The sequence below is a fragment of the Syngnathus acus genome, chromosome 2 (assembly GCF_901709675.1).
Source record: "Syngnathus acus chromosome 2, fSynAcu1.2, whole genome shotgun sequence".
In the NCBI taxonomy this organism is placed as follows: domain Eukaryota; kingdom Metazoa; phylum Chordata; class Actinopteri; order Syngnathiformes; family Syngnathidae; genus Syngnathus; species Syngnathus acus.
Window position 1 is genome coordinate 21,228,439 of NC_051088.1, and position 21,066 is coordinate 21,249,504.

General features: G+C 44.5%; 3 protein-coding genes across 6 annotated transcripts; 2 read left to right on the forward strand and 1 right to left on the reverse strand.

Annotated features, from left to right (window-relative positions):
- Positions 1–90: 90 nt before the first annotated feature.
- On the forward strand, positions 91–3,915 carry LOC119132429 (growth/differentiation factor 8-like). 2 transcript variants are annotated; one of them, XM_037267694.1, is made up of 3 exons: positions 91–551; positions 1,422–1,786; positions 2,383–3,915. In XM_037267694.1, exons 1-3 carry the CDS (start codon positions 221–223, stop codon positions 2,761–2,763), a joined length of 1,077 nt encoding a protein of 358 aa, XP_037123589.1. In that variant the 5' UTR covers positions 91–220; the 3' UTR covers positions 2,764–3,915. The 2 variants fall into 2 exon arrangements, with proteins under 2 accessions (XP_037123589.1, XP_037123579.1); XM_037267684.1 differs by having other exon boundaries at positions 117–551; positions 1,419–1,786.
- A 1,254-nt stretch (positions 3,916–5,169) lies between these two features.
- Positions 5,170–11,498, forward strand: stat1a (signal transducer and activator of transcription 1a). 2 transcript variants are annotated; one of them, XM_037267067.1, is made up of 24 exons: positions 5,170–5,293; positions 5,689–5,816; positions 6,515–6,659; positions 6,925–7,020; positions 7,094–7,177; positions 7,257–7,335; positions 7,418–7,509; positions 7,657–7,808; positions 7,889–8,047; positions 8,133–8,225; positions 8,312–8,371; positions 8,448–8,468; positions 8,561–8,651; positions 8,838–8,879; positions 8,960–9,049; positions 9,129–9,227; positions 9,413–9,548; positions 9,630–9,685; positions 9,827–9,924; positions 10,019–10,158; positions 10,226–10,414; positions 10,497–10,572; positions 10,654–10,744; positions 10,833–11,498. In XM_037267067.1, the coding sequence occupies exons 2-24, from the start codon at positions 5,689–5,691 to the stop codon at positions 10,857–10,859; spliced, it is 2,244 nt and encodes a 747-aa protein (XP_037122962.1). In that variant the 5' UTR covers positions 5,170–5,293; the 3' UTR covers positions 10,860–11,498. The 2 variants fall into 2 exon arrangements, with proteins under 2 accessions (XP_037122962.1, XP_037122973.1); XM_037267078.1 differs by having other exon boundaries at positions 10,654–10,707.
- A 1,599-nt stretch (positions 11,499–13,097) lies between these two features.
- Positions 13,098–21,066, reverse strand: LOC119132202 (glutaminase kidney isoform, mitochondrial-like). Of its 2 annotated transcripts, none has more exons than XM_037267271.1 (18): positions 20,717–21,066; positions 18,744–18,834; positions 18,270–18,388; positions 17,477–17,606; positions 17,335–17,414; positions 17,085–17,248; positions 16,709–16,767; positions 16,353–16,385; positions 16,038–16,096; positions 15,901–15,967; positions 15,446–15,496; positions 15,201–15,377; positions 14,814–14,945; positions 14,400–14,492; positions 14,224–14,285; positions 14,073–14,149; positions 13,925–13,988; positions 13,098–13,559 (listed from the first exon to the last, which is right to left on the reverse strand). In XM_037267271.1, exons 1-18 carry the CDS (start codon positions 20,926–20,928, stop codon positions 13,412–13,414), a joined length of 1,818 nt encoding a protein of 605 aa, XP_037123166.1. In that variant the 5' UTR covers positions 20,929–21,066; the 3' UTR covers positions 13,098–13,411. The 2 variants fall into 2 exon arrangements, with proteins under 2 accessions (XP_037123166.1, XP_037123158.1); XM_037267263.1 differs by having other exon boundaries at positions 18,744–18,840.

Sequence of the window (21,066 nt, forward strand, 5' to 3'; positions counted from 1 at the left end):
CACTTTTCAGTTGCAGCTGAAAATACAAAAAAAGTATGAAACTATCATTTCTATAAAACTATCTCAGGCATCATACGGTATTTAACAAGGGGGGCGGGGGGGGGGGGGCAGTCCTACCTCTTTAAATCTGCTTTGAGATCAAATAGCCAATCATAGAGTGCTGAGGGCAGAGACAAAATTTCATTATATAGTGTCAACCCACCAAGCACTTGTGTCCAAGATGCTCCTCTTGCTCAGTGTGGCTGCTGCCATTCTATCTGCGGGCTCCTCCAGGGAGTTGAACCGGACCTCCGGGCTGATGGCGGAAGGCATAGAAGCGTGCTCAGCCTGCGAATTCCGCGAGCACAGCAAGCAGATGAGGCTGTACAGCATCAAGTCGCAGATCCTCAGCATCCTACGGCTGGAGCAGGCACCCAACATTAGCCGGGATATGATCCGCCAGCTGCTGCCCAAAGCGCCGCCTCTTACGCAGCTCCTGGATCAGTACGACCCGCGGGTGGAAGATGAGGAGCACGCTACCACGGAGACCATCATCACCATGGCAACCAAGTGTAACTAACCCAACACATTCATTTCCTAAACTATAAATTGGGGGCAGAAATTGAGGAAGTCTCACTTTAGGCTTAACAAAGCAATAAGACCATCTGTGAGTGCAACTTGTATTTGGTGGTGTATTTGAATTTTCAGGCATGTTCGGTTCACTCAAGACTTCATTGTCCTTAGAGTAACAGAGTCCTTAGAGTAACTGAGAATAACTAACGTGAAAGTAATTGATTGCCTATAAGTGCTCTGCAAATGGTGAGCAACCAGACGTCAGCTCCCTCTAGTGGTGCGCGAAAGAATACATCACCGAATTAAAACGAGATAAAATCCATTTACAACATAAAATACAATCGATCACATTAAAATGTTTATTTAGGCACAGTACGTTTTAACTGAATGATTAAATGCTGTCATCTACAGTTTTTTTTTTAAATTTCCTTACACACTCAAATGTAGATTAGTTGTATTTAACTTTGACGTGCATTGGTATTTAATCTTCAAGAGATATTACAATCAAATTGTTTTGGATGCTTTAATCAAGTAGCATTTTTAAATTAATTTGCCTGTATTGACACAAATCCAAATTAACTCTTTTTTTTCTCCTTGGAGCACAATGGCTCCTAACCAGAAATTTAGTGGCGCAAGTTGAACATTTACAAAGGCACATGGATCAAAAATTGACTTGCAAATTAGAGGGGTAGTCTAGAGTCTGATTTACAGTAAGGGCAGTGTTACTGTTCAAACTGGCCACACGATTGACATGGCTCAAAATAATAAGAAACAACATTTTTGGAATGGCAGTTGTAATTTGACCTATAACAGGAACGTGGAAGTTGTTGATATTTAGTTAAACACTTGCTGTGAATGTTCTCCAGCAGACTCCATCGCAACGGGAAGGCTGTCCTATTGCCTGTTCAGCCTCAGTCCAAAGATCCACACAGAGAACATTCTGAGCGCTCAGCTGTGGGTTCATCTGCGGCCAGTCCATATGGTCACAACCGTCTTCCTGCAGATCTCACGACTGAAACCCGACAGGGAGGGAAACAACACCCGGGTCAGAGTGCGCTCTTTAAAGGTGGACACCGATGCTGGCGCCGGTTCTTGGCAGAGCATGGACATCAAGTCTCTGCTGCAGGCGTGGCTGCGTCAGCCAGATAGCAACTACGCTATCGACATCAATGCTTTCGACCCTCAAGGAGAAGACCTGGCAGTCACGTCAGCAGAGCCTGGAGAGGAAGGCCTGGTGAGGGCACCGCTTAAAACCGTTTCAGGGATCCCAATCGGCCCACTAAACAAGACGAGAAGAATCCATATCGGCAGGCAGAGTGATGTAACGTGATTAGCATATCGACTTCACAGTCAGGAACGCCAGGTTCGAATTAGGTAGATCTTCCGTCTGCATTCTAAAAACACGACTTTTGGGTTAGCTGAAGAGTACAAATTGTGACTAACTAGCGACGAGTCCCGGGCGTACCCCGGCTCTGTCTCAAAGTCAATTGGCAATAGGAGCAATAGAAAATAAAGCTCTGGGAAAATTAAGAGAATGATCAGTTTCTCCAATGCAGGGATTTGCAGCTACAGTATCCAGGCTGTTTGAATAAAATGATCATTATTACTTCGGTCAATAAACTGACGACATTGTCATGCCCGGATTCCATCTTCAAATATCGCCATTTAAAATTACATGAAAAAAATGCATGCCGTTAAGTACCCCCAGAAGATTGAGCGTTTTGGGTTTCTGAGTTTTTTTCTGCATTTTTGTTGTTGCTGATATGCAAACGAAAAAAAACATCGACGTTCCATTCATGTTTAACATGTCACAACCGATTTCCTTTCCAGCAACCTTTCATTGAAGTCAAAATCCTGGACAGTCCAAAGCGATCCCGTCGTGACTCGGGTCTAAACTGCGACGAAGAGTCAGCGGAGACGCGCTGCTGCCGTTACCCGCTCACTGTGGACTTTGAGGAGTTCGGCTGGGACTGGATCATCGCACCCAAGCGCTATCGAGCTAACTACTGCTCGGGAGAGTGCGAGTTCTTGCACCTGCAGCAGTACCCGCACGCGCACCTGGTCAACAAGGCCAACCCACGCGGCACGGCGGGACCCTGCTGCACGCCCACAAAGATGTCGCCCATTAACATGCTCTACTTTAACCGCAAGGAGCAGATCATCTACGGAAAGATCCCGTCTATGGTGGTGGACCACTGCGGTTGCTCCTGATGCACTGATGGATTTCAAGCACCTTCAACGATTTGTAACGTCAGCAGAGTACTGTGCTGGATGATTGGACAGCGCTACCTTGACTTAATGAGGATTTTTCTTTTTAGTTAGGGGGGGGGACACCGCTTCATAATTTTTTTGCTTTATGAAACTAGATCTGACCGAGTAAAATTGAAAAAGGGTACACTCGGATCTGCCCTCCTTCTGCATTGTGTTGCTAACCTGCTAGCTCTAACAGCTCAGGAGCTAGCCACGATTTTGTAAAAACAAACTAGTGATCCAAGAAAGAGTAAAATTCTGACTGACATGCTTTCATGGTGATCAAGCCAAATCCACGTAAGCTTCAATAAGGCACACCGTGACTTTTGGCGTACAGTAAATGCACTTCAAGCTGGAGTTGCTAGCAAGAATTGAACGTAACCTCACTTCAGTTCACTGACGTACGTAAATGGCAGCACGTCAATGCTGCTCTATTGCTCGCATGACTTGTTGATGATGGAATGTGGCCAAAAATTAAGTGTCTGGTGTTGTATTTTTTTCTGGGGGGGGGGTTAAAAACAAGCAATGAACTCATATCAGCGAGCTTATCAACTTACTTGACCTGATTAAAGCTGTCACTTGGGTAACTTCGCTTGCAGTCGTATGCGGCCGTCCATATGTTAAGACATAAAGCGTTGTTGTTATTGTTGTACCACAGCAAACGCTATCTTTAATAAAACCGGTTTATTTCTTTATACAGCCTACACAATTTTTTTCATAATTAAAACACAAAAAAATTTGTTATTTGAGGGAACTGGAACAATAGGGAACAATGATTAGCTAGGAGCATGGTCACGAAACAATGTAAACTCATAAGTCAAGGTAACACTGTATTTGGTTTGATCCAAAGATGCGAGATGTGTGGGCCGCCCTGCTGCTTTCTGTCTGGTTTGAGTTTTGGCCCAAAAAAAAAGCCTGCAGGATGTCAAGCATGTGCCTTTATTTGATCAACAATGAACCGAGTGCTCTTTCCCCCTTGCTTGCAAAACAAATGCTAAGAATCAAACGCCATTAATTTATCAAGAAACTTAGGGAGGCTGTGTATAATTTGTAACCACTTTATAGATATACTTGAGCGAGCAATAGTTTTCATATTCATCCAAACACAAAAAAGGTCTGGAGAACGGTGATTGGTATTGCACCATTCTTATCCAATTCAATTCCAATTGGTGGTTGTTAGGTTTGGAAAATGCAAAAACAGACTGACGTTTTTACACAGTCTGTGAAATTCCAGGCCTGCAGGAATTAAACTGAGAGAAAAAAATAAGAATCAAAATAAATTCATCTCCACAGGAGGTTTTGTCTTGATTTGATGCTGAGAGCAGATGTCCTGGCTGTTGTTGTACTTCACGGGGATTTGTGACCTAAATGCTCAGCTGGAACAACGTGTCCGCAAGTAACATTTCTCTTAATTATTGCCCTGAACTTGAGTTCACATCCTGTGATGTTGATCTGCAGCAACACAGTATGTCCAAGTTGTCACTGCACGCAACTGAAGCACCATCAACGTAGGCCGTGTCTAATGGGGACTTTTCAGTATTATGACTCCTTTTAACAACTTAAAAAAACATTACAATCTGTAACACCAGCAAATTAATTAATTAATTTATCTTCTGAACCGTACGGAAGAGGATTAGGGCCAGTGAAGAAGAAGAAATTGGGAGGGTGCCAAGATTCTGACTTTCTTTTTCCTCAGAATTCTGATTTAAGAAGCAAGACCATAATTCAAGATAAAACAAAACGTCTTTATAAGCATTTTATTTACTTTAAGCAAAAAATATTAAGTCGTTTGGAAACCTACACCAGAAAGGAACTTTTAATTGGGAATTGTTATCTTATAACACTTTGTGTGAAGTTGTGAACGTTATTGCGTCTATGCAACACATTGCATTCCTCAAATTTCTGTTTGTCTGCTGTGCGATAATATTGCATTCATAGAAACTACAATTTAGATATATAGCGCCCCTAACTCCCACAAGTCAACGAAACAAGCGTAGAATGTAGGTTTCGTTTTGCAGTTCCTTTCGGTTTCTCTGAAAACACGTGGTTTTCAACCCTGGCCGTTCCAATAATTGGTACTCCCCCTGTCAACGAGTCTTTATTTCATTTTAAATAAAAATAAATATACATTTTAAGTATAATTAAAACACTAAAAAATACACAGAAAAAATATTCACATTTTTACGTTTGGTCTTGTGCCGTACCAAGCCATTTGAGACACAATAGCTCAACTCGGTAGTCTTATGTTAAGGGGTGAATCCGGTAGGACTGAACAGCCGCTCTTCAACAATTTGATTGGCTGTTCTAAGAAATGGGCGTACCATCGTCATGCAATCGCGACGGTGATTGGTTACTTTCAGTGACACAGGCAAACTGACAAAAATCGCTGTCAGAACAAAAAACAAGTAGCCAGAGGAGGAAGCAGAAGAGAATAAGCTCCTGTTTACTCTTTCCCATTCTGTTGAGTCTTAGTTCTACCTAATTATAGACGGTAAGTTTCAATATTTGTTATCCTCCTCCTTTGGAATGTTGTACATTTGCGTGCTTAGTCAAGTAATACAAGTGAGCCTCTTAATAAAACAAACGTATTTTGTTGTAAACCTAGCAAGCAACTGCACGTAATGTAGTTATTTAAATAGTTACTATAAGGACAAATTGACGATTGTCACCCAAAATGAAGTAACTAGTACACATACTGTACTTCAGTTGATTATTTATTTATATATATATATATATATATATATATATATATATATATATATACATACACTATATACACACACACACACACACACAAACACGCACACACACACGCGCACACACATGCGCGAGCACACACACACACACGCCTTCAAGCTTTGATTGAATTTACCCATTGTGTTGGAGATGGCTCAATGGAACCAGCTTCAGATGCTGGACTGCAAGTACCTGGAGCAGGTGGATCTGCTGTACGATGACTCGTTCCCCATGGACATCAGAGCGTACCTGAGCAAGTGGATCGAGAGCATCGACTGGTGAGGGTCCTCAGACCGTGTACATTCTGCGCATAGTTGACCGCAAAGCACAGCGGAAATCATCAAGCGGTTAATGCTGACAAACAAAAGCAAAACGCCATAGACAGGTTTACGAATATCATCAGTGTTGTTGTGTTACAACTTGTGAACACAACAGTTGTGACTGCGTCCATGTCCATATTATATGTACACTATGTCGGTATGCCTAAAATTGCCAATCAGAAGGCGCTGCACAATCACATAGAGTTGTCATCATACACAACCTTGCTTCATTTTTAAAGTCTTTTTATTTATGTTTTTCCTTTTTTTTTTAACAATTTGCAATATTGTTCGAATAGGGACAATGTAATTCATCATCTAAATAAATCGACAACAAGGACTGTCAAAAATCAGCATTGCCCAACCAAAATATAAATAAATGTTTTTTACAACCTGCAAATAGGTCAATCCATGGAGGCCGAACTGCAAGCATCAAATCTTAACTGACGTTGCTCATATAGTCAAAGTTGCATGACACGCTGGCAATAAATAGAGGCTGGAATCGGATTGGAAAAAATAAAATAAAATCTGCCATTCCCATATGCCGGACACACAGCTGCACCTCAGAGGAACGAAGCAATAAATACATTTTCCTGGAACAAATATTAGAGTCTAATATTTATTGTGTTGTGATCAATGCATCTGGTGTACATCTTTAGGGACTTGGTGATGGATCAAGAATCATTAGCCATCGTCCGCTTTCATGAGCTCCTGGCCCAGCTTGACGACCAACACAGCCGCTTTTCTCAGGAGAACAACTTCCTGCAGCAACACACTTGCCGCAAGATCAAGCGCAATCTGCAGGTCGCCTCCACCCACACAACATGAATATACACAAACTAAAGGCAAACGCAAATCATAAATGTTGTTTTGTTTCTCAAGTTTATTTTTGTTTTCAGTATTCAAATGTTTTCCTCGTACTATACTACTAGTGAGATCATTTTTGTTTCGTTTCGCATTTTCATGCTTTATCTTTCACAAAAGGCCCGGCCGGCACTTGAAATGACCTTGTATATAACACGATGACAATGAAGCGAATCTGTTCCGCTCTGATCTGCTTTGTTTCCAGGATAAATTCCAGGACGACCCGGTGCACATGGCCATGGTCATTTCAAAGAACCTCAAAGATGAGCGTGCGATCCTGGCATGCGCAAAGAGCACCATGGTAAAACTACACTTGTACTTGGAACAAAGCCACTGAACCGATGGCTTTGGATTGACAAGTGTGAAAATGGCAGGAGGGTGAAGGGATGGTGTCAGCCATGGTGGTGGAGAAGCAGAAGCTGGATGGCAAAATGAAGGAGATGAAGGAAAGAGCTCAGGTGACACATTTACCACACTTGATACTTCAGGTTCCACTTTGGGGATGTTGCCAATATTCTTCCCAAATTGGTGTCTCAGTTGGCAGATCAAACCATCAAAAACCTGGAAGATCAGCAGGATGAATACGACTTCAAGTTCAACACTCTGAGGAACCGAGGTGAGACCCGCCAACGAGGCTAAGATGCCAGCGTACGTGTGGCGCCATTGGAGGTGTCTTAAGAGCTTGTGCGTTTGCGCAGAGAACGAACTTCATGACATGATGCCCAAGGAAGTGGAGAAGGAGAAGATGATCATCATGAAGATGTGCTTGGATCTGAAAACAAAACGACAGGTTGGTTCATCCTTGGATTTATGCCGGCAAAGGCTTGTCGGAAAAAAATAATTGCTGAAATACAAAAGGTTTTGGTCCAAGCGGGCTGTTTTTCTACTAGGAGAAGATGACGGGCCGACTAAGTCACGGCAACCTTTATGTCCTCAGGACGTGATGGTCCAGCTGACGGAGCTCCTGAATGTGACCCACGCGCTGGTGTCGGACCTGATCTCCGAGGAGCTGCCCGAGTGGAAGCGCCGGCAGCAGATTGCCTGCATCGGCGGCCCGCCCAACGCCTGCCTGGATCAGCTGCAGAACTGGTGAGCGCCTCCGCCGTCCACGTACACTCGGACCTCGACCCGAGAGATTTTTTCACCGCCAACTCGTGGTCCCCCTGCAGGTTCACTACGGCAGCAGAGACCCTCCAACAGTTTCGCCAGCATCTCAAGAAGCTGCAAGAGCTGGAGCAGAAGTTCACGTACGAAAACGACCCAATCACCCTGAAGAAAGACTTACTGGAGGCCCGAGGCCTGGAGCTGCTGAAGAACCTCTTCTCCAAGTAATGTCTGCCATCCACTCCCGGCCGGCCAGTCAGTTGTCCATGTGTTGCGCTGACGCGTCGTGCGGTTCTTTTCTGTGAGCAGCGCTTTGGTTGTGGAGCGGCAGCCCTGCATGCCCACCTACCCTCAGAGGCCGCTGGTGCTGAAAACCGCCATTCAGTTCACGGTCAAACTACGGTAAGGAGGAAAAAAAAAAAAAACATTCGGCAAGTTCTGCGTTTAGGCCATATTCCATTTTCTCTCACTCCGCGACGTGTCTTCAGGTTCCTGGTAAAGTTGCCCGAGTATAACTACCAGCTCAAAGTCAAGGCAGTCTTCGACAAGTACGATCTCACGCTCGCACGCCAATACATTGTTGTTGTTGAACTTGTCACTCATGTGCCGTCTTGACCTTTTTAGGGATGTGACAGACAAGAAAGGGTCAGTGTGTTTGAAACGCGGCCGTCAAGTCAAGTCGCCTACATCCTTTCGTGCGGAGCGGCAGCGAGCGATCCATGTGTGTTGTCTTTTAGGTTCCGCAGGTTCAACATCTTGGGAACAAACACCAAAGTCATAAACATGGAGGAGTCCAATGGCAGCCTGGCAGCAGAGTTCAGACATCTGGCAAGTATTGTTTGATTTCACCGGCTGGGGTAATAGACACTAAATCTGGTGAAATTCATATTCCCAGTTCCTTTTTCCTCATCATTTTGACAAGGAACAATGCGACCGATTGCATGTCGGCGTCGGTTTCTGTTTGTTTGGACTATTTGCAGGATGTCCACTCAAACTGTTCCTCTTCCCCCACAGCAATTGAAAGAACAGAAAGTTCCAGGAAACCGAACCAGTGAGGTAAGGATTGTTGACTGTGGTTTTTACCACTCGGGTCAGTCTGCGGAATACTCTTGACACGGGCGTGTCGGTGAGTCTAGGCTCCATTGATCGTCACAAAGGAGCTTCACTCGCTGAGCTTTGAGTCGGAGCTGCAGCTTAATCAGTCCGGAACCAGGATCAAGCTGGAGGTGCGACTTGGCATTGTGGTAGAGGACTGCTTGCGCCGCCCAAAGGAAACAAACGATTTGCCCCTTGTCTGCGTCTCAGGCGCTGTCGCTGCCTGTGGTGGTGATCTCCAACGTGTGCCAGCTCCCCAGCGGCTGGGCCTCTATCCTGTGGTACAACATGCTCACCAGTGAACCCAAGGTAAGCACATCTCCACACTCGAGGTTGGCCACATAGATGGAAGCTTGTGCGAGCAGCCACAATTCAAAGTTTAGAGAGGGTCAAATGTTGTTATTCTGGACTTGAGGTTTATGCTGAAATTTCACCATAAAGCCCTCACTCTGTGTGAGCAGTCAAAGAAAGTCCCTTTTGGTCTCCCCTGCCAGAACCTGCAGTTCTTCCTGTCTCCCCCGGCAGCCAAATGGTCCGAGTTGTCCGAAGTTCTGGGCTGGCAGTTCTCCTCTGTCACCAAGCGAGGCCTGAACCAGGAGCAGCTCAACATGCTGGCTGACAAGCTGCTGGGTCAGATCCACCGCCGCAACTTGCACCCACACACCAAAGCATGGAAACGAGCCTCTTCTTGGCATCTCCAACTCTCTGCAGGTCCCAAAGCACAGAGGAACCCAGACGGTCTAGTTCCTTGGAACAAGTTCTGCAAGGTGAGACACGGAAGTAATCACAGAGCCACGTCGATGGCCAAAATGCAAATCCTCCTTTCCGACTGAGGTTTCGCTCGTTGGCTCGCGGTGCCGTGAGGTGACGAGCTTACGTCCACTAAGACAAACATTGCTTTTGTGTAGCCTCAAAATGCCAACGAGAAAGCTTTTTCCTTCTGGTTGTGGATCGAAGGCATCCTGGATTTGATTAAGCGACACTTGCTTTTCCTCTGGAATGACGGGTGAGTTGTTCCTGTGTGGAATCTCGAGCGGCCTTGCACACGCTCTTCTCTTGATCAAAGTTGAAATATGGGGAGGGGGGGGTGGTCTGTGCAGATTCATCCTGGGCTTCATAAGCAAGGAGCGCGAGAAGGCCCTGCTGAGCGACAAGTGCCCGGGGACCTTCTTGCTCAGGTTCAGCGAGAGCAGCAAAGAAGGCGCCATTACCTTCACATGGGTCGAACATGACATACACAGTAAGCTCCTCTTCTCACGCTTCACTCGGGTGTGTTCAGATGATTCCGGCATGACTTTGCCTTTCAGGCAATCCCATCTTCCACTCGGTGGAGCCGTACACAAAGAAAGAGCTGACTGCCGTTTCGCTGGCCGACATCATCCGCACTTACAAGGTGATGGCGACCGACGACATCCCCGACAACCCGCTGCGCTTCCTCTACCCCAACGTCCCCAAAGACGTGGCCTTCAAGAAGTACTACAACAAAAACTCTGAGTGTAAGACCTGCCTTCTGTTCTTTTCCCCCATTCAATGGGGACACTATTAAATGTACGCAATTTGGGTCCGACCGGCCTCCAGCTCCAGAGCCCATGGATGTGGACAACACAGAAAAGAGCGGCTACATGAAGACTGAGCTCATATCTGTCTCACAAGTGTGAGTGAGTTTTTTCAAATGATGAGTGTGTCACATGACTGAGCTCTTGACTCGACACTGACTCGTGTCTCCACGCCGCAGACATCCGGCCCGACTGCAAGAGAAATTGCTGCCCATGTCGCCCGATGACTACAGGTACTTGGAATCGGTCAGTCGGGCAGATCTCAAAGTGGTGAGGCGAGGCCAGCTTTAGGATGAATCCAATGTACCAATCAAAGCAATCCAACCTAATAATGTCTTTTTTGTGTCTTTCTTCCCAGGTGACAGAGTTGGAGGATGAAAACTGAGCTGCTCTGCCTTGCTTCCTTCCAGCAGACAACGTGTTAATTCTTGAAATTGACAAACAAGACACTCTCTTACTGTGTATATACAATACAGAATTTTAGAAATGCGTGCAAAGAAATGAGAAACGGTCCTCATGCGGCCGACTCACTGTGGTGACATGGTGAACATCGCAATCACTGTTGAACATATGTAAAAGTTAATGGATTATATTAAAAAGTATCACTCAATTTAGTTTATTACTATTGAGCAATGAAAGGTATAGCTTCTTAGGTGATGGGGGTATGGTTTCATTTCCTACTCAGTTTGGACAGGCCTACCCTCAAGAAGAAAACAAACTATGCCATGTGTGTGTTCTACTTCACAATATATTCTCAAGCTAACTTGCTCTACTGACTTGCTATAACAGTTTTTAATAGACTGGGTCTCTGAATGGGCTTCTGAAATGTGAAGACAGCTTGTTTGTTGGTGCACTTAGTCACTTGGAGGTCTTGTAAGAAGTGGCAAAACATTTGTACACACACCAGTTACATTCTTTTTGTCCTTAGTCATAACTTGTCATTTTAGCATGTCCCTCCTTATAGTGTTTCGCTAACTACGCTGTGTGAAATAAGTGGTGAAATATTACTCGATGTAAATATTGTGCACTATGTCCCTTCACACTGTCATAACGGGGTGTTGATAAAAAACTGTTATCAGTTAAATTAGTGTACGACCAGTATTTTGTCTCAAGTCACAACTAAGTATTTCATTTTTCATGTGTCTAACATCTTTCCAAATAAGCTAATTTCACGGTGGCTTGATGGTCCAGCCATGATGCCATTTCAATTACCTTTACTCTTTTGTGGTTAAAGAGGAAAGTGATCATCTGGCACAAACACGTACATCTTACATATTAACAAAATGACATCTATAACACAATGAACGAATCTTTAACTGTTGTAATGTACAGAATTTCCGCCGTTTCCACACGGACTCATTTCACTAACGGACGAGTACAAATAACCGCGGGAGGAGCCTGCAAGCAGCAGCTGAAGAGCAGAACTTTCTAGACTGGCAGGGGCAGCTTGCGATTTATGGTAGGTTTTGCGGTTTCAGTTGTTGTTTTTGACCTCATTCGGAAGAGTTTCAGATACAAAAAGACATCCCTCTGTGGTAGCAAACTAGTGGACAACTAGTGTGTGTTCCGATCGTCACCATCTGATGAAGGCGGAAGTACACGCCGAAACATGTCAGATGATTCAACCTAAATAATTTGCGATAAAAGAACCAGTAAAATAATCTATAAGTGAAGACAAAATGAACGTAGTACAACCACCTACGTATGCTAATTTCTGGGATTTATTTTGTACCTTTTTTTTTCTTCCAACAAATGAAGGAAAAAGAGAGAGGAACCAGTCAAAGTGTATATATTTAATCTATTGGATTGTTTTCGGAAACCAAAACATTCAGTCACAGCAGCAACGACAAACAACTGTGGAAATCAGTTGAACTTTCTTGTCTGCTCAATTTTATTGTGCTTCTACATTGTTTGCAGCATTGTTTTGAAACATCCAAAACACAGACGTGTCTTTTTTTTTTTTTAAATTAAGCTCCTCAAATATGGCCAACACCTTCCTGAGTCATGGGCATTAGCAAACTTATGTGAGCAATTTACAAAATGTTGCTGGTCCGTCCATTGTTAGCGGCCTGGGCAGCCGTCCATCATTGTCAGTCTGTAATTTCTTCAAGATAAACTAGTGGGCATTCCTTCAGACGGACTAAATGGATGCCCCTGTTTCACTGGCAACTGACAGAAACACGCCGAGACTGTTCCCAAATGTGATACTTAGCGCTTTGTGCAGCATCAAACTGTGTCACAACATCAAATTAAAAAAACAAAAAAACATCCAACAGCGTCAACATAAAACTTCATTTCAAGCGAATGGGTCAAAAGCTCCACTTTGATTAGTTAAACTGTCCCAACAAATTCCTGAACTTTGGCTCAATGTTGACATCTTTATACCAAGAAAACATATTTTGGAGGTTCTAAACGGCAACTACATTTTACACTCATAATATTTGGGAATGATATCTTGGTCAAGGCTTAATCTACCATGGTGCTACATGGTGAGCCATAATTGGTCAATTTTAAACACACGCAAATAAATATAAATACCAACACGCACACACATACACACACACCGTGTGTCAGGAGACGATACATTCCACCATATGACGATGTTGAAAATGCAGAGGTTTTGTCTACACCAACTGTCTAAAACAAAATAGCATACCAGCTGCCACTAAATGAAGCCAGCATTCAGTTTGCGGCTGGTAACATCCTGCAGGAGACTACAAAAGTAAATCTGGTGGAATATTACAGTATCACTTCCACCTAAAACTACTCCAAGATACACTGAAGTGAAAGTACAACAACGCCAGCTAACAACAACATGATCAAGAGCTTCTGCTTAGGTTTGCTGTAATCACAAATTCAATATACTGTAAATTTATAGTTTTTATCACCGTATTATGTGCAAGCCGCTTTGGAGCGGTGATGCGCCCTCCAGAGGGTTCACAGCAAGCTATCGAGGTTCTTCTCTGCCTTCTCCGTTGTCGCTGGGCTCTCCGGAGGACTGTATAGATTTTGATAATCACGCAGGATGGTGACCACATCATGGTGGCCGAAGTGAACCGCCTCGTCCATCGGCGTATTGCCCCACCTGCGGCACAAGTCATCAGAAACAGCACGGCAAAATACTATGTGGCAAAAAGCAATCTTATTTTGTTACATTTTATGATTTCCAATCTAGATTTAAAACTTGCATTAATCAAGGTATTTGACAGCATTTCATTAACAAAATTATTTTCTTGCGATGTGCACTCTTACTAATTTGATGTCAAATTTACTTTTTATTGCTCTCCTTTACTTTAAGTGTATTCTTTTGCCTTTAAATGTTCTATTTCGTCTTTAACTATGTGAAGCACATTGTATCAAATGAAATGGAATGTATATACGAACAGAACTTCAATAATGATTCAATGAAAATAAAATTGCCGTGCTCGTGAGGTACTTTGAACTGTTCACCTGTCTCTGGGGACCGAGTTGACCTTGCAGGCTTCGAGCAAAAAGCGAACCACCTCGGCGTGGCCTGAAAGACAATCAAAACCCAACACGTACAATATCAGCTTCCAAAGATTGAAACTGTGGGATCCAAAAGTCGTTTGAGCTTCACCTTCGGCCGCAGCCACGTGCAGAGCCGTCCTGGAGTCGTAGTCCCTCTGCTCCATGTCCATGGACGACAAGGCAAACCTGCAGTGGCAAAACGCAGATTGAGAAGGGATACGAGACAAACAGAAGCCAGATATCTTGACGCGACGGAGTACCTCCTCAGGGCAGACACGTCTCCGGTATAGGCAGCAAACAACAGATTGATCACAGACTTCACCTGAAAGGATCCAAGGGGCCCAATTTAGCAAGTTGACGACGGGCGCAATTGGATAATGGATAATTTTCCAGCAAGTGGCAGCGCAGAGCTCAACCGGGACTTGTCAGCACTCACCCTCTGATCGCCTCCCTCCCTGCGAGGATCCAGTTTCTTTGCAAAGTGTCTCAGATTATCATAGTTGTGAAAGTTGAAGAGGGAAACCAGGTCCTGCGACAAGATGACATAATCACCACGTTGGTAAAAAGAAGTCGTTTTGTGCATTGAATTGGCAGTGGACGCCATTGCGGCGTTGCAGAAATAACAGCCAATTTAAAAAAAAATTAATGTCATGTTTTGTTTCAGAGAGCTACACTATTGGTTAATTTGCATGTGTTGGGTGTTATTTTTACAAACTATTTTGTAACTATTTTCTATTTTTTGGAAACTTGCTTATTTATGTCATTCATTTGTTTTTCGGGGGGATTAATATTATCCAATGTGTGAAGTTGCAAAACTGCCTAATAAAGCAGATTTGCAAATTTGGTTTACCGTGCAGAACTGAATGCCTCGGACACTGTTGCCGAGCTTGTCGAGAGGCGGAGACCAGCACATGACGCCCATGACGTTTGGAACCACAAGCAGGATGCCGCCGGCCACACCCGATTTCGCCGGGAGGCCCACCTGAAACCGGTTGGAGATCAGGTGAGCTGGACCGCACCACATCGCGCACCAAATGTGTTTTCTCAAACTCAAAACTGGGATTGATTGATAATCTCTAGATGAACATATTTGCTTTGTTGTACTGAACCATAAATTTAGTTTTTTTTTTTTTTTGTCCCCACTGAGATAAATGTCTCAGTGGGAGCTGGAGACTTGATGCACGTGGGACTCCCATTTTGTGTTCTTGATGAAAACGAGTTTGACAGCGCGACTCACGTGGAAAGCAAACTGTCCGGAGAAATCGTACATCCCACACGAGTGCATCAGGCTGAGGGTGTCGCGCACGGCCTCGGGGCTCAGCACGCGCTCTCCTGTGATGGGACAGAAGCCGCCGTTGGCCAGGGTTGCCGCCATTACGCTGGCACTCTCACAGGTCACCTCAATGGAGCACAACTGGCAGGGCGACAAACGCAACGTCACCGTGTCGCTCCGGAGACCCTTAGCCGCCGCTCATCTTTTACCTGGAAGTAGAAGTCCAAGATGGATGTCATGTCCGTTCCTTCGGGAAAACACTGCAAGGACAAAAAATAAAAAAATAACAGTGTGTAATTGCTGTTTCTTGCTAAACGGATTTATTTTTTATTTGGGTAGAAAATTGGCATCATTTTTTTTCCCACCCTTACTGGTTTTCAGTTTTTTCACCGAATGGACAATAATTGAATACACTCAAATAATTGGTGGCTTTGATAGTAAGGGGCAAAATATTATTAATGCAGCCATTGTTGTTGAACATGTGCGAGGGGATTTTGGACCAATTGCAATTTACTCATTTACTTAATCGGCCAATGACAAATCAGCGGCAGTAATCAAGACAGTAGGTGACGAGTGCACAAATGGGAGTGGCAGTTTTGTTCGGGGAGAAGATGGATGGCGGTGAAAGTTGACCGATGGAATTCACGTAGAAGTTCTCTCTGACCTTCTTTTCCTTCAGATAGTAGCCGATAGCAAAGTTTCTGTCTCCGGACTCCCGCTCAGACTGGAACCTGTGAAACACAGCGCAGGGATTACCTTTTTGTCGATTTTATTTGTATTTTGACGCGCCGATGAACTCACGTGGCGTTGCTGAAGCCGACATACTCGTTTCCTGCCAGTTTGTTCATGAAGTTCATGACCTGCAGAGTTAGCGAGTAAGTTGTGTAAGTACACTGGTACTTTCACTTAAATATATCCCCCCCCCTTTTTTTTTTTTATACTTATGAACTGTGATTTTTGTTGCTCTTGCTTTGTGTCGCAAGCCAAATTTGAGGAACTAGTGGAATTCAGATTTGCTGCAACTTCCGAGAATCATTGCTTGGAAATGCAAGCGTTGAACTTTTTTCTTTTTTTTTTTAAAAAGTGGTAGTAATAAATGCTGGTGGTGATACTCACGTAGTCAAACTTCTCAGCATTGCTGGCTCCTTGCTGTTACATACAAACAACACATTCACAATTTTTATTAAGATTGTCAGTCTCAAGCCTAAACAATTGTCTTTTTTTTCCTCAGGTTTAAACCGAACGCCATTTTTAGTTTGTACAGCAGGGGGCGCCTTTGAGTGTGCAATTCAAGGTGACGACGTTGAGAGAATCTGTGCGTGCATGCACACGCATGTGTCCGAGTTCTCCTGCTTTCCGCCAAATCCCCTTTCAGCACGATTATAAACGTAATCTGCACTAATCTCACATTTCTGGAAAAATTGCCAAAGTAACTCAATTGAAATCAACGTTGCTGTTGTCTGTTGTGTTACCTTGATGAGAGAAGTACAGACGATGGCGCCGGCATTCACCATGGGGTTGTGAGGTTTGTCTGCAAACACACAGAGATCTCAACTCTTACAGAAGTGACGTTGAATTTGCGCATTTGAAAAGCAAAACAACTCCAGCTCAGAGGAAAAAACGGAAATCCACAGGCCGCTTGGCACACGTGACCTACTTTTTGACTGACAGCACATATTGTATTGGTGCTCACGTGAAATCTCTTTTTGGTCATTTTGGATAAAAGTTTTAAAACCGAATGAGTCAGTCAACATCCGTGCTAAGCGCTCGTCCGGCGTGCTGCCCCCATCAATAATTGATCCCGCCTCCAGAAACGGCTCCTCTTTTTGCGTCAGTGTGCTTCCTCACCGTCGTCGCTCAAGAAGAGCTTGTTGAAGCGCAGGCCGCTGGGCTCTTTGCCGATGAAGCGGTGCACGTAGTCGGTGCCGTGGTCGTGGACGGCGATGGCGTATTTCAGCGGCTTGACGCAAGACTGCAGGCAAAAGGGCACCTTGGTGTCTCCCACCGTGTGCCTGCAACAAAGGCGCATTAAGCTCTGTGTTTTTTGCGTGGCAGTTGTTTGACAGTTTTGTTGCCATATCACAAAGTCAAAATGTACCTTTGACCGTCGACGGTGCACAAGGAGACGGCCCACAAGTCCGGGCTGAAGCGCGCAAGCTGGGGAATGTAGTCGGCCACCTGCAGGAAGAGTTCCCGGTGAGCTATTCACGTGACAAGCCTCGGCCAGCCCGGTCCCTCACCTGCCCTCCTGACATGTTCTTTGCTTTGTCGTACAGTTCGTTCATGTGGCGGCAAAACGGTTGGAAGTCGGGAATGACGAATTTCTTCCGAAAGGCTTGAGTGAGCAGCACAATGTTGCTCTGCACACATCTGCGCACAAAAGAAAACATGCCGCATTCAAAATGGCTTATGATGCATTTCTTTGCACTGCTTAAGTTAACTCGCAAGTCTTTGACATGTTTTTTTTTTTTTTCTTCTTCCAGAGCCCACTTGACCCCATTGACCTTTGCTTATCATGAGGGGGGCGGTCCTGTCCCAAGCAAATGAACCATTACGAAGGCCAACACAAGCTAATGCTTTCACTTTGACGAAAAGGGGGCGGAGCTTAGTCTGGCTACTTGCTGCGCTCCAACTCATTAAAAATAAAAAGCAAATCATGAACTACAATATCACATCTCAATACCAAATTTGTCAATCGGTGTGGTATGGTCAAATAACGTGAATTTTTTTGTTCCGTTTCAAGCTGGTTCTGCCATTCAGTGCGGAACAATGTCAGCTCGCCGGGATTTGTATCTCTCCCTGGCATGCCGGGCTGTAATCCCGCTCGCGTGGGATCCCTGTGGGGAAAACATGCAGCGTTCTGCTGACTGCTCACGTGCTTCCTGCATGACGCTCAGCTCTATAAATAAGACCGCAGCCACGAGGCGTCATCATGCCCTGCCTGAGGCGGCCATCGCCGTCAACCTGCTCTGCCTCCAAGAATCATGCCTCTATAATCGAATCCGATCTGTTGCCGATAGTTCAAAGGCTTACTTCTTGAAGAGGTGTTTATCCAGGGCTCCATCTGAGGTTGTTTTCATGGTTACCTTCAGCATCTCCATACATTCTTTCAGCCGGGGGTCTCCTGTGCGAAGCCCCGTGGCTTTGAGAGCCTGTGGAGGGAAGGCGAGAAGGTGGGCTGAATAATTCATGAAGTGAGGAAATAAATAAATAAATAAATAAACAGTAAAATAAATGAAATAAAATAAACAAACAATGCATTGCACTTTTTGTGGACAAGACTTGGGTTTCAAATTAAATTTCAATGGGAAGTAAGCAAATGCTATCTTCTTTCAACCTGGTCAGGCCTTTCCGGTAATGGGCTCTTCATATTCAACTGTACTTGCTCGGAATCTGCTCGTTTTCGTCAGGATTATGCAGGATTATTTTGCCCCCAACTATAAATAGTCAACATTCCATTTTGTTCTGCCCAATTCATGGCATTTTGCAAGCCTTGAAAGGACTCACTGTGGTGAATTTGTGTGCTGGGATCTTCTCTTGGCCTTCAGCTATGGTGTAGAAGAGCAAGTCCTCTAGGCTGGGTAGAATACCTGCCTTCCTTCTCCTGCATGAGACACACAGACGGAAGATGTGGCATGGGTAAGTTGCGTTTCCAGCATGTGCGGCAAATTGTTCTTGCTAGACTACCAGCCAGGGGGTGTGACAGTTTTGCAATCAATCGCAGAGTCTGCATCAGTGCAGCCGGCGGTTGAATGTCTGAAGGTCAAATCAAAGCAATACAAAATCGTGAATGTGAAACGTTCCCACGGAGATGCACTGATGTCTGGGCCTGGCTGGTACTCGCAGCAGCAAAGCCAGTTAGTTGGGTCAGGACGGCGCCACGGGGAGGGAGGGGGGCGGTTAGGGGCACTCAGCTATGATTCAAATCGACATCTGATTGGGATTTGCACAAAGCTGTCTGCTTTCGGGCCGCTGGAGTGCATTATGGGAGACGTGCCGGTGCACTCACAATTTGGATACTTTGGGACACTTTCTCTTCTGGAGCTAAGATGGACTACAGAGGAGGCGAGATGGCAAGGAGTGAATGAAGTGGCGGAGATGGACGAGGCAAAAGAGCCAAGCAAGCAGCTTGTGGTTATTTAATGGAAGCGGTGGGGGTGGGTTGGCTACTTCTACTGATGGAAAACACACCAAAAGTCAAATTAAAGTAGAAAGATACTTACAAAGCAAAGCAAGCGGATCAACATAAGGAAGAGAATGTGCAGAGGAAATATTAATGAGTTTGTGACAATGAACAATACAACAGGTACAACCGACACAAATCAATGTGCACATTTTCTTCAGCAATCCATTTTATTAATCAATGTGAACTCTGAACACATGAATGATTCCTCACAACAACAGTTACCGACAATGACTTGACAAGGTCAGAAAGTCAGTGTGCACCGCTTGATTTCTATTTCGTATGTTTCTGCAAGTGTTGACATTCTTCTACAGCATTCCGAGGAAATCACAATGTCCCATCACCGTTGAGCTAATTTTGGAACAGACCTGTTGGCTACTCATGCGGGCACCGTATTGCGTTAGACAGTTCCACGGAACTTTGCAGCAGAACAAGGTTTCTGTTCGTCCTCTGTTAGAAAGGTGCCCGCTAACTATTATATTATATTAATAATAATAATAATATTAATAATTATTAATACTTATTCTTTTAGTATTAATAATGATTTAATTTATTTTTATTTATTTATTATTACAATTATAATTGATAATAATAATAATACCTACCTGGAAACATTTACACAAGCATCAGTAATTATTGCGCATAGTGAAATGCTACACAAACAGGCTAGCCTTAAGCAAAATGTATTTTTGTTTCTGTCCGACAAGACATCAAACTACCTCGTTTCCTTAATGAGGCTTGTGTAAAGGTCCAAGGTGGAACATCTGCAACATCTGGAGCACTCACACTCATTAGTACTTTTACAGCTCAGCTTTCACTAAATCCAAGCGATGGGTTGGAGATTGTAGTGGCGTCAGTGCTGCGCTCCCAAAAAACAGCTTTGTTATGGAAACCGATCTGGGAGTGACTCATTCTCTCCTGAATGTCATGACTGAAGAGCCAAAGTGCTGGGCACCATGCCAGCAAGCGGCTTTTCCTCCAGTAAGTGTGCAAAAATCATGATCATGTAAAAATTCAAGCAGGTCAAGCTTTCATTAGCGAGATTGTCCGAAAAAAGTACAGTTCTGTTGTATTGAACTTTTTTGCGCAACACATTTTGCATTGATTGTTTTTCTATCCCCCGTTTTCTTATTAAAAAAATAGCTAACAAATAGCTGAGAATATTTCGAGAGGCCTTAAAGGTATCGTGAGCTAGCACACTTGTTCCATAGTCACTACGATCATATATTCACAAGTCACGTGAAATGACATGAATTCGTGCATTGAGGCTGGCCAGCAGCCGACGTGCTTTACTCACTGTTCTGTAGCTGAATCTTTGTTTCCCTCATTGTGTCCATCTGCTTTGGAACAAAAGCTTCTGGCGGCATGCTGCTGTGTCGCCGCGGCCGTGACCGGCGAGCGGCTCCGGTAGCCGGCTGCAGGTAGAGCGTGGACTCCGCCTGCCAAATGTCGCTTCAGTTGCCTCTGAATGATCTCCTTGAGCACTGCCGTTGGCCGGAAGTGGAACATTTCAACCCCTTCGATATAGCGAAAAGCAAAAAGAGAGCGAATCCAGCAAACAAATGAATGAGTGCGTTGGCAGGAATAACACCGAGGAGTAATGGAGTAAGCGAGTAACGGGCTGAGGGAGGATTGTCCGCGAATGGA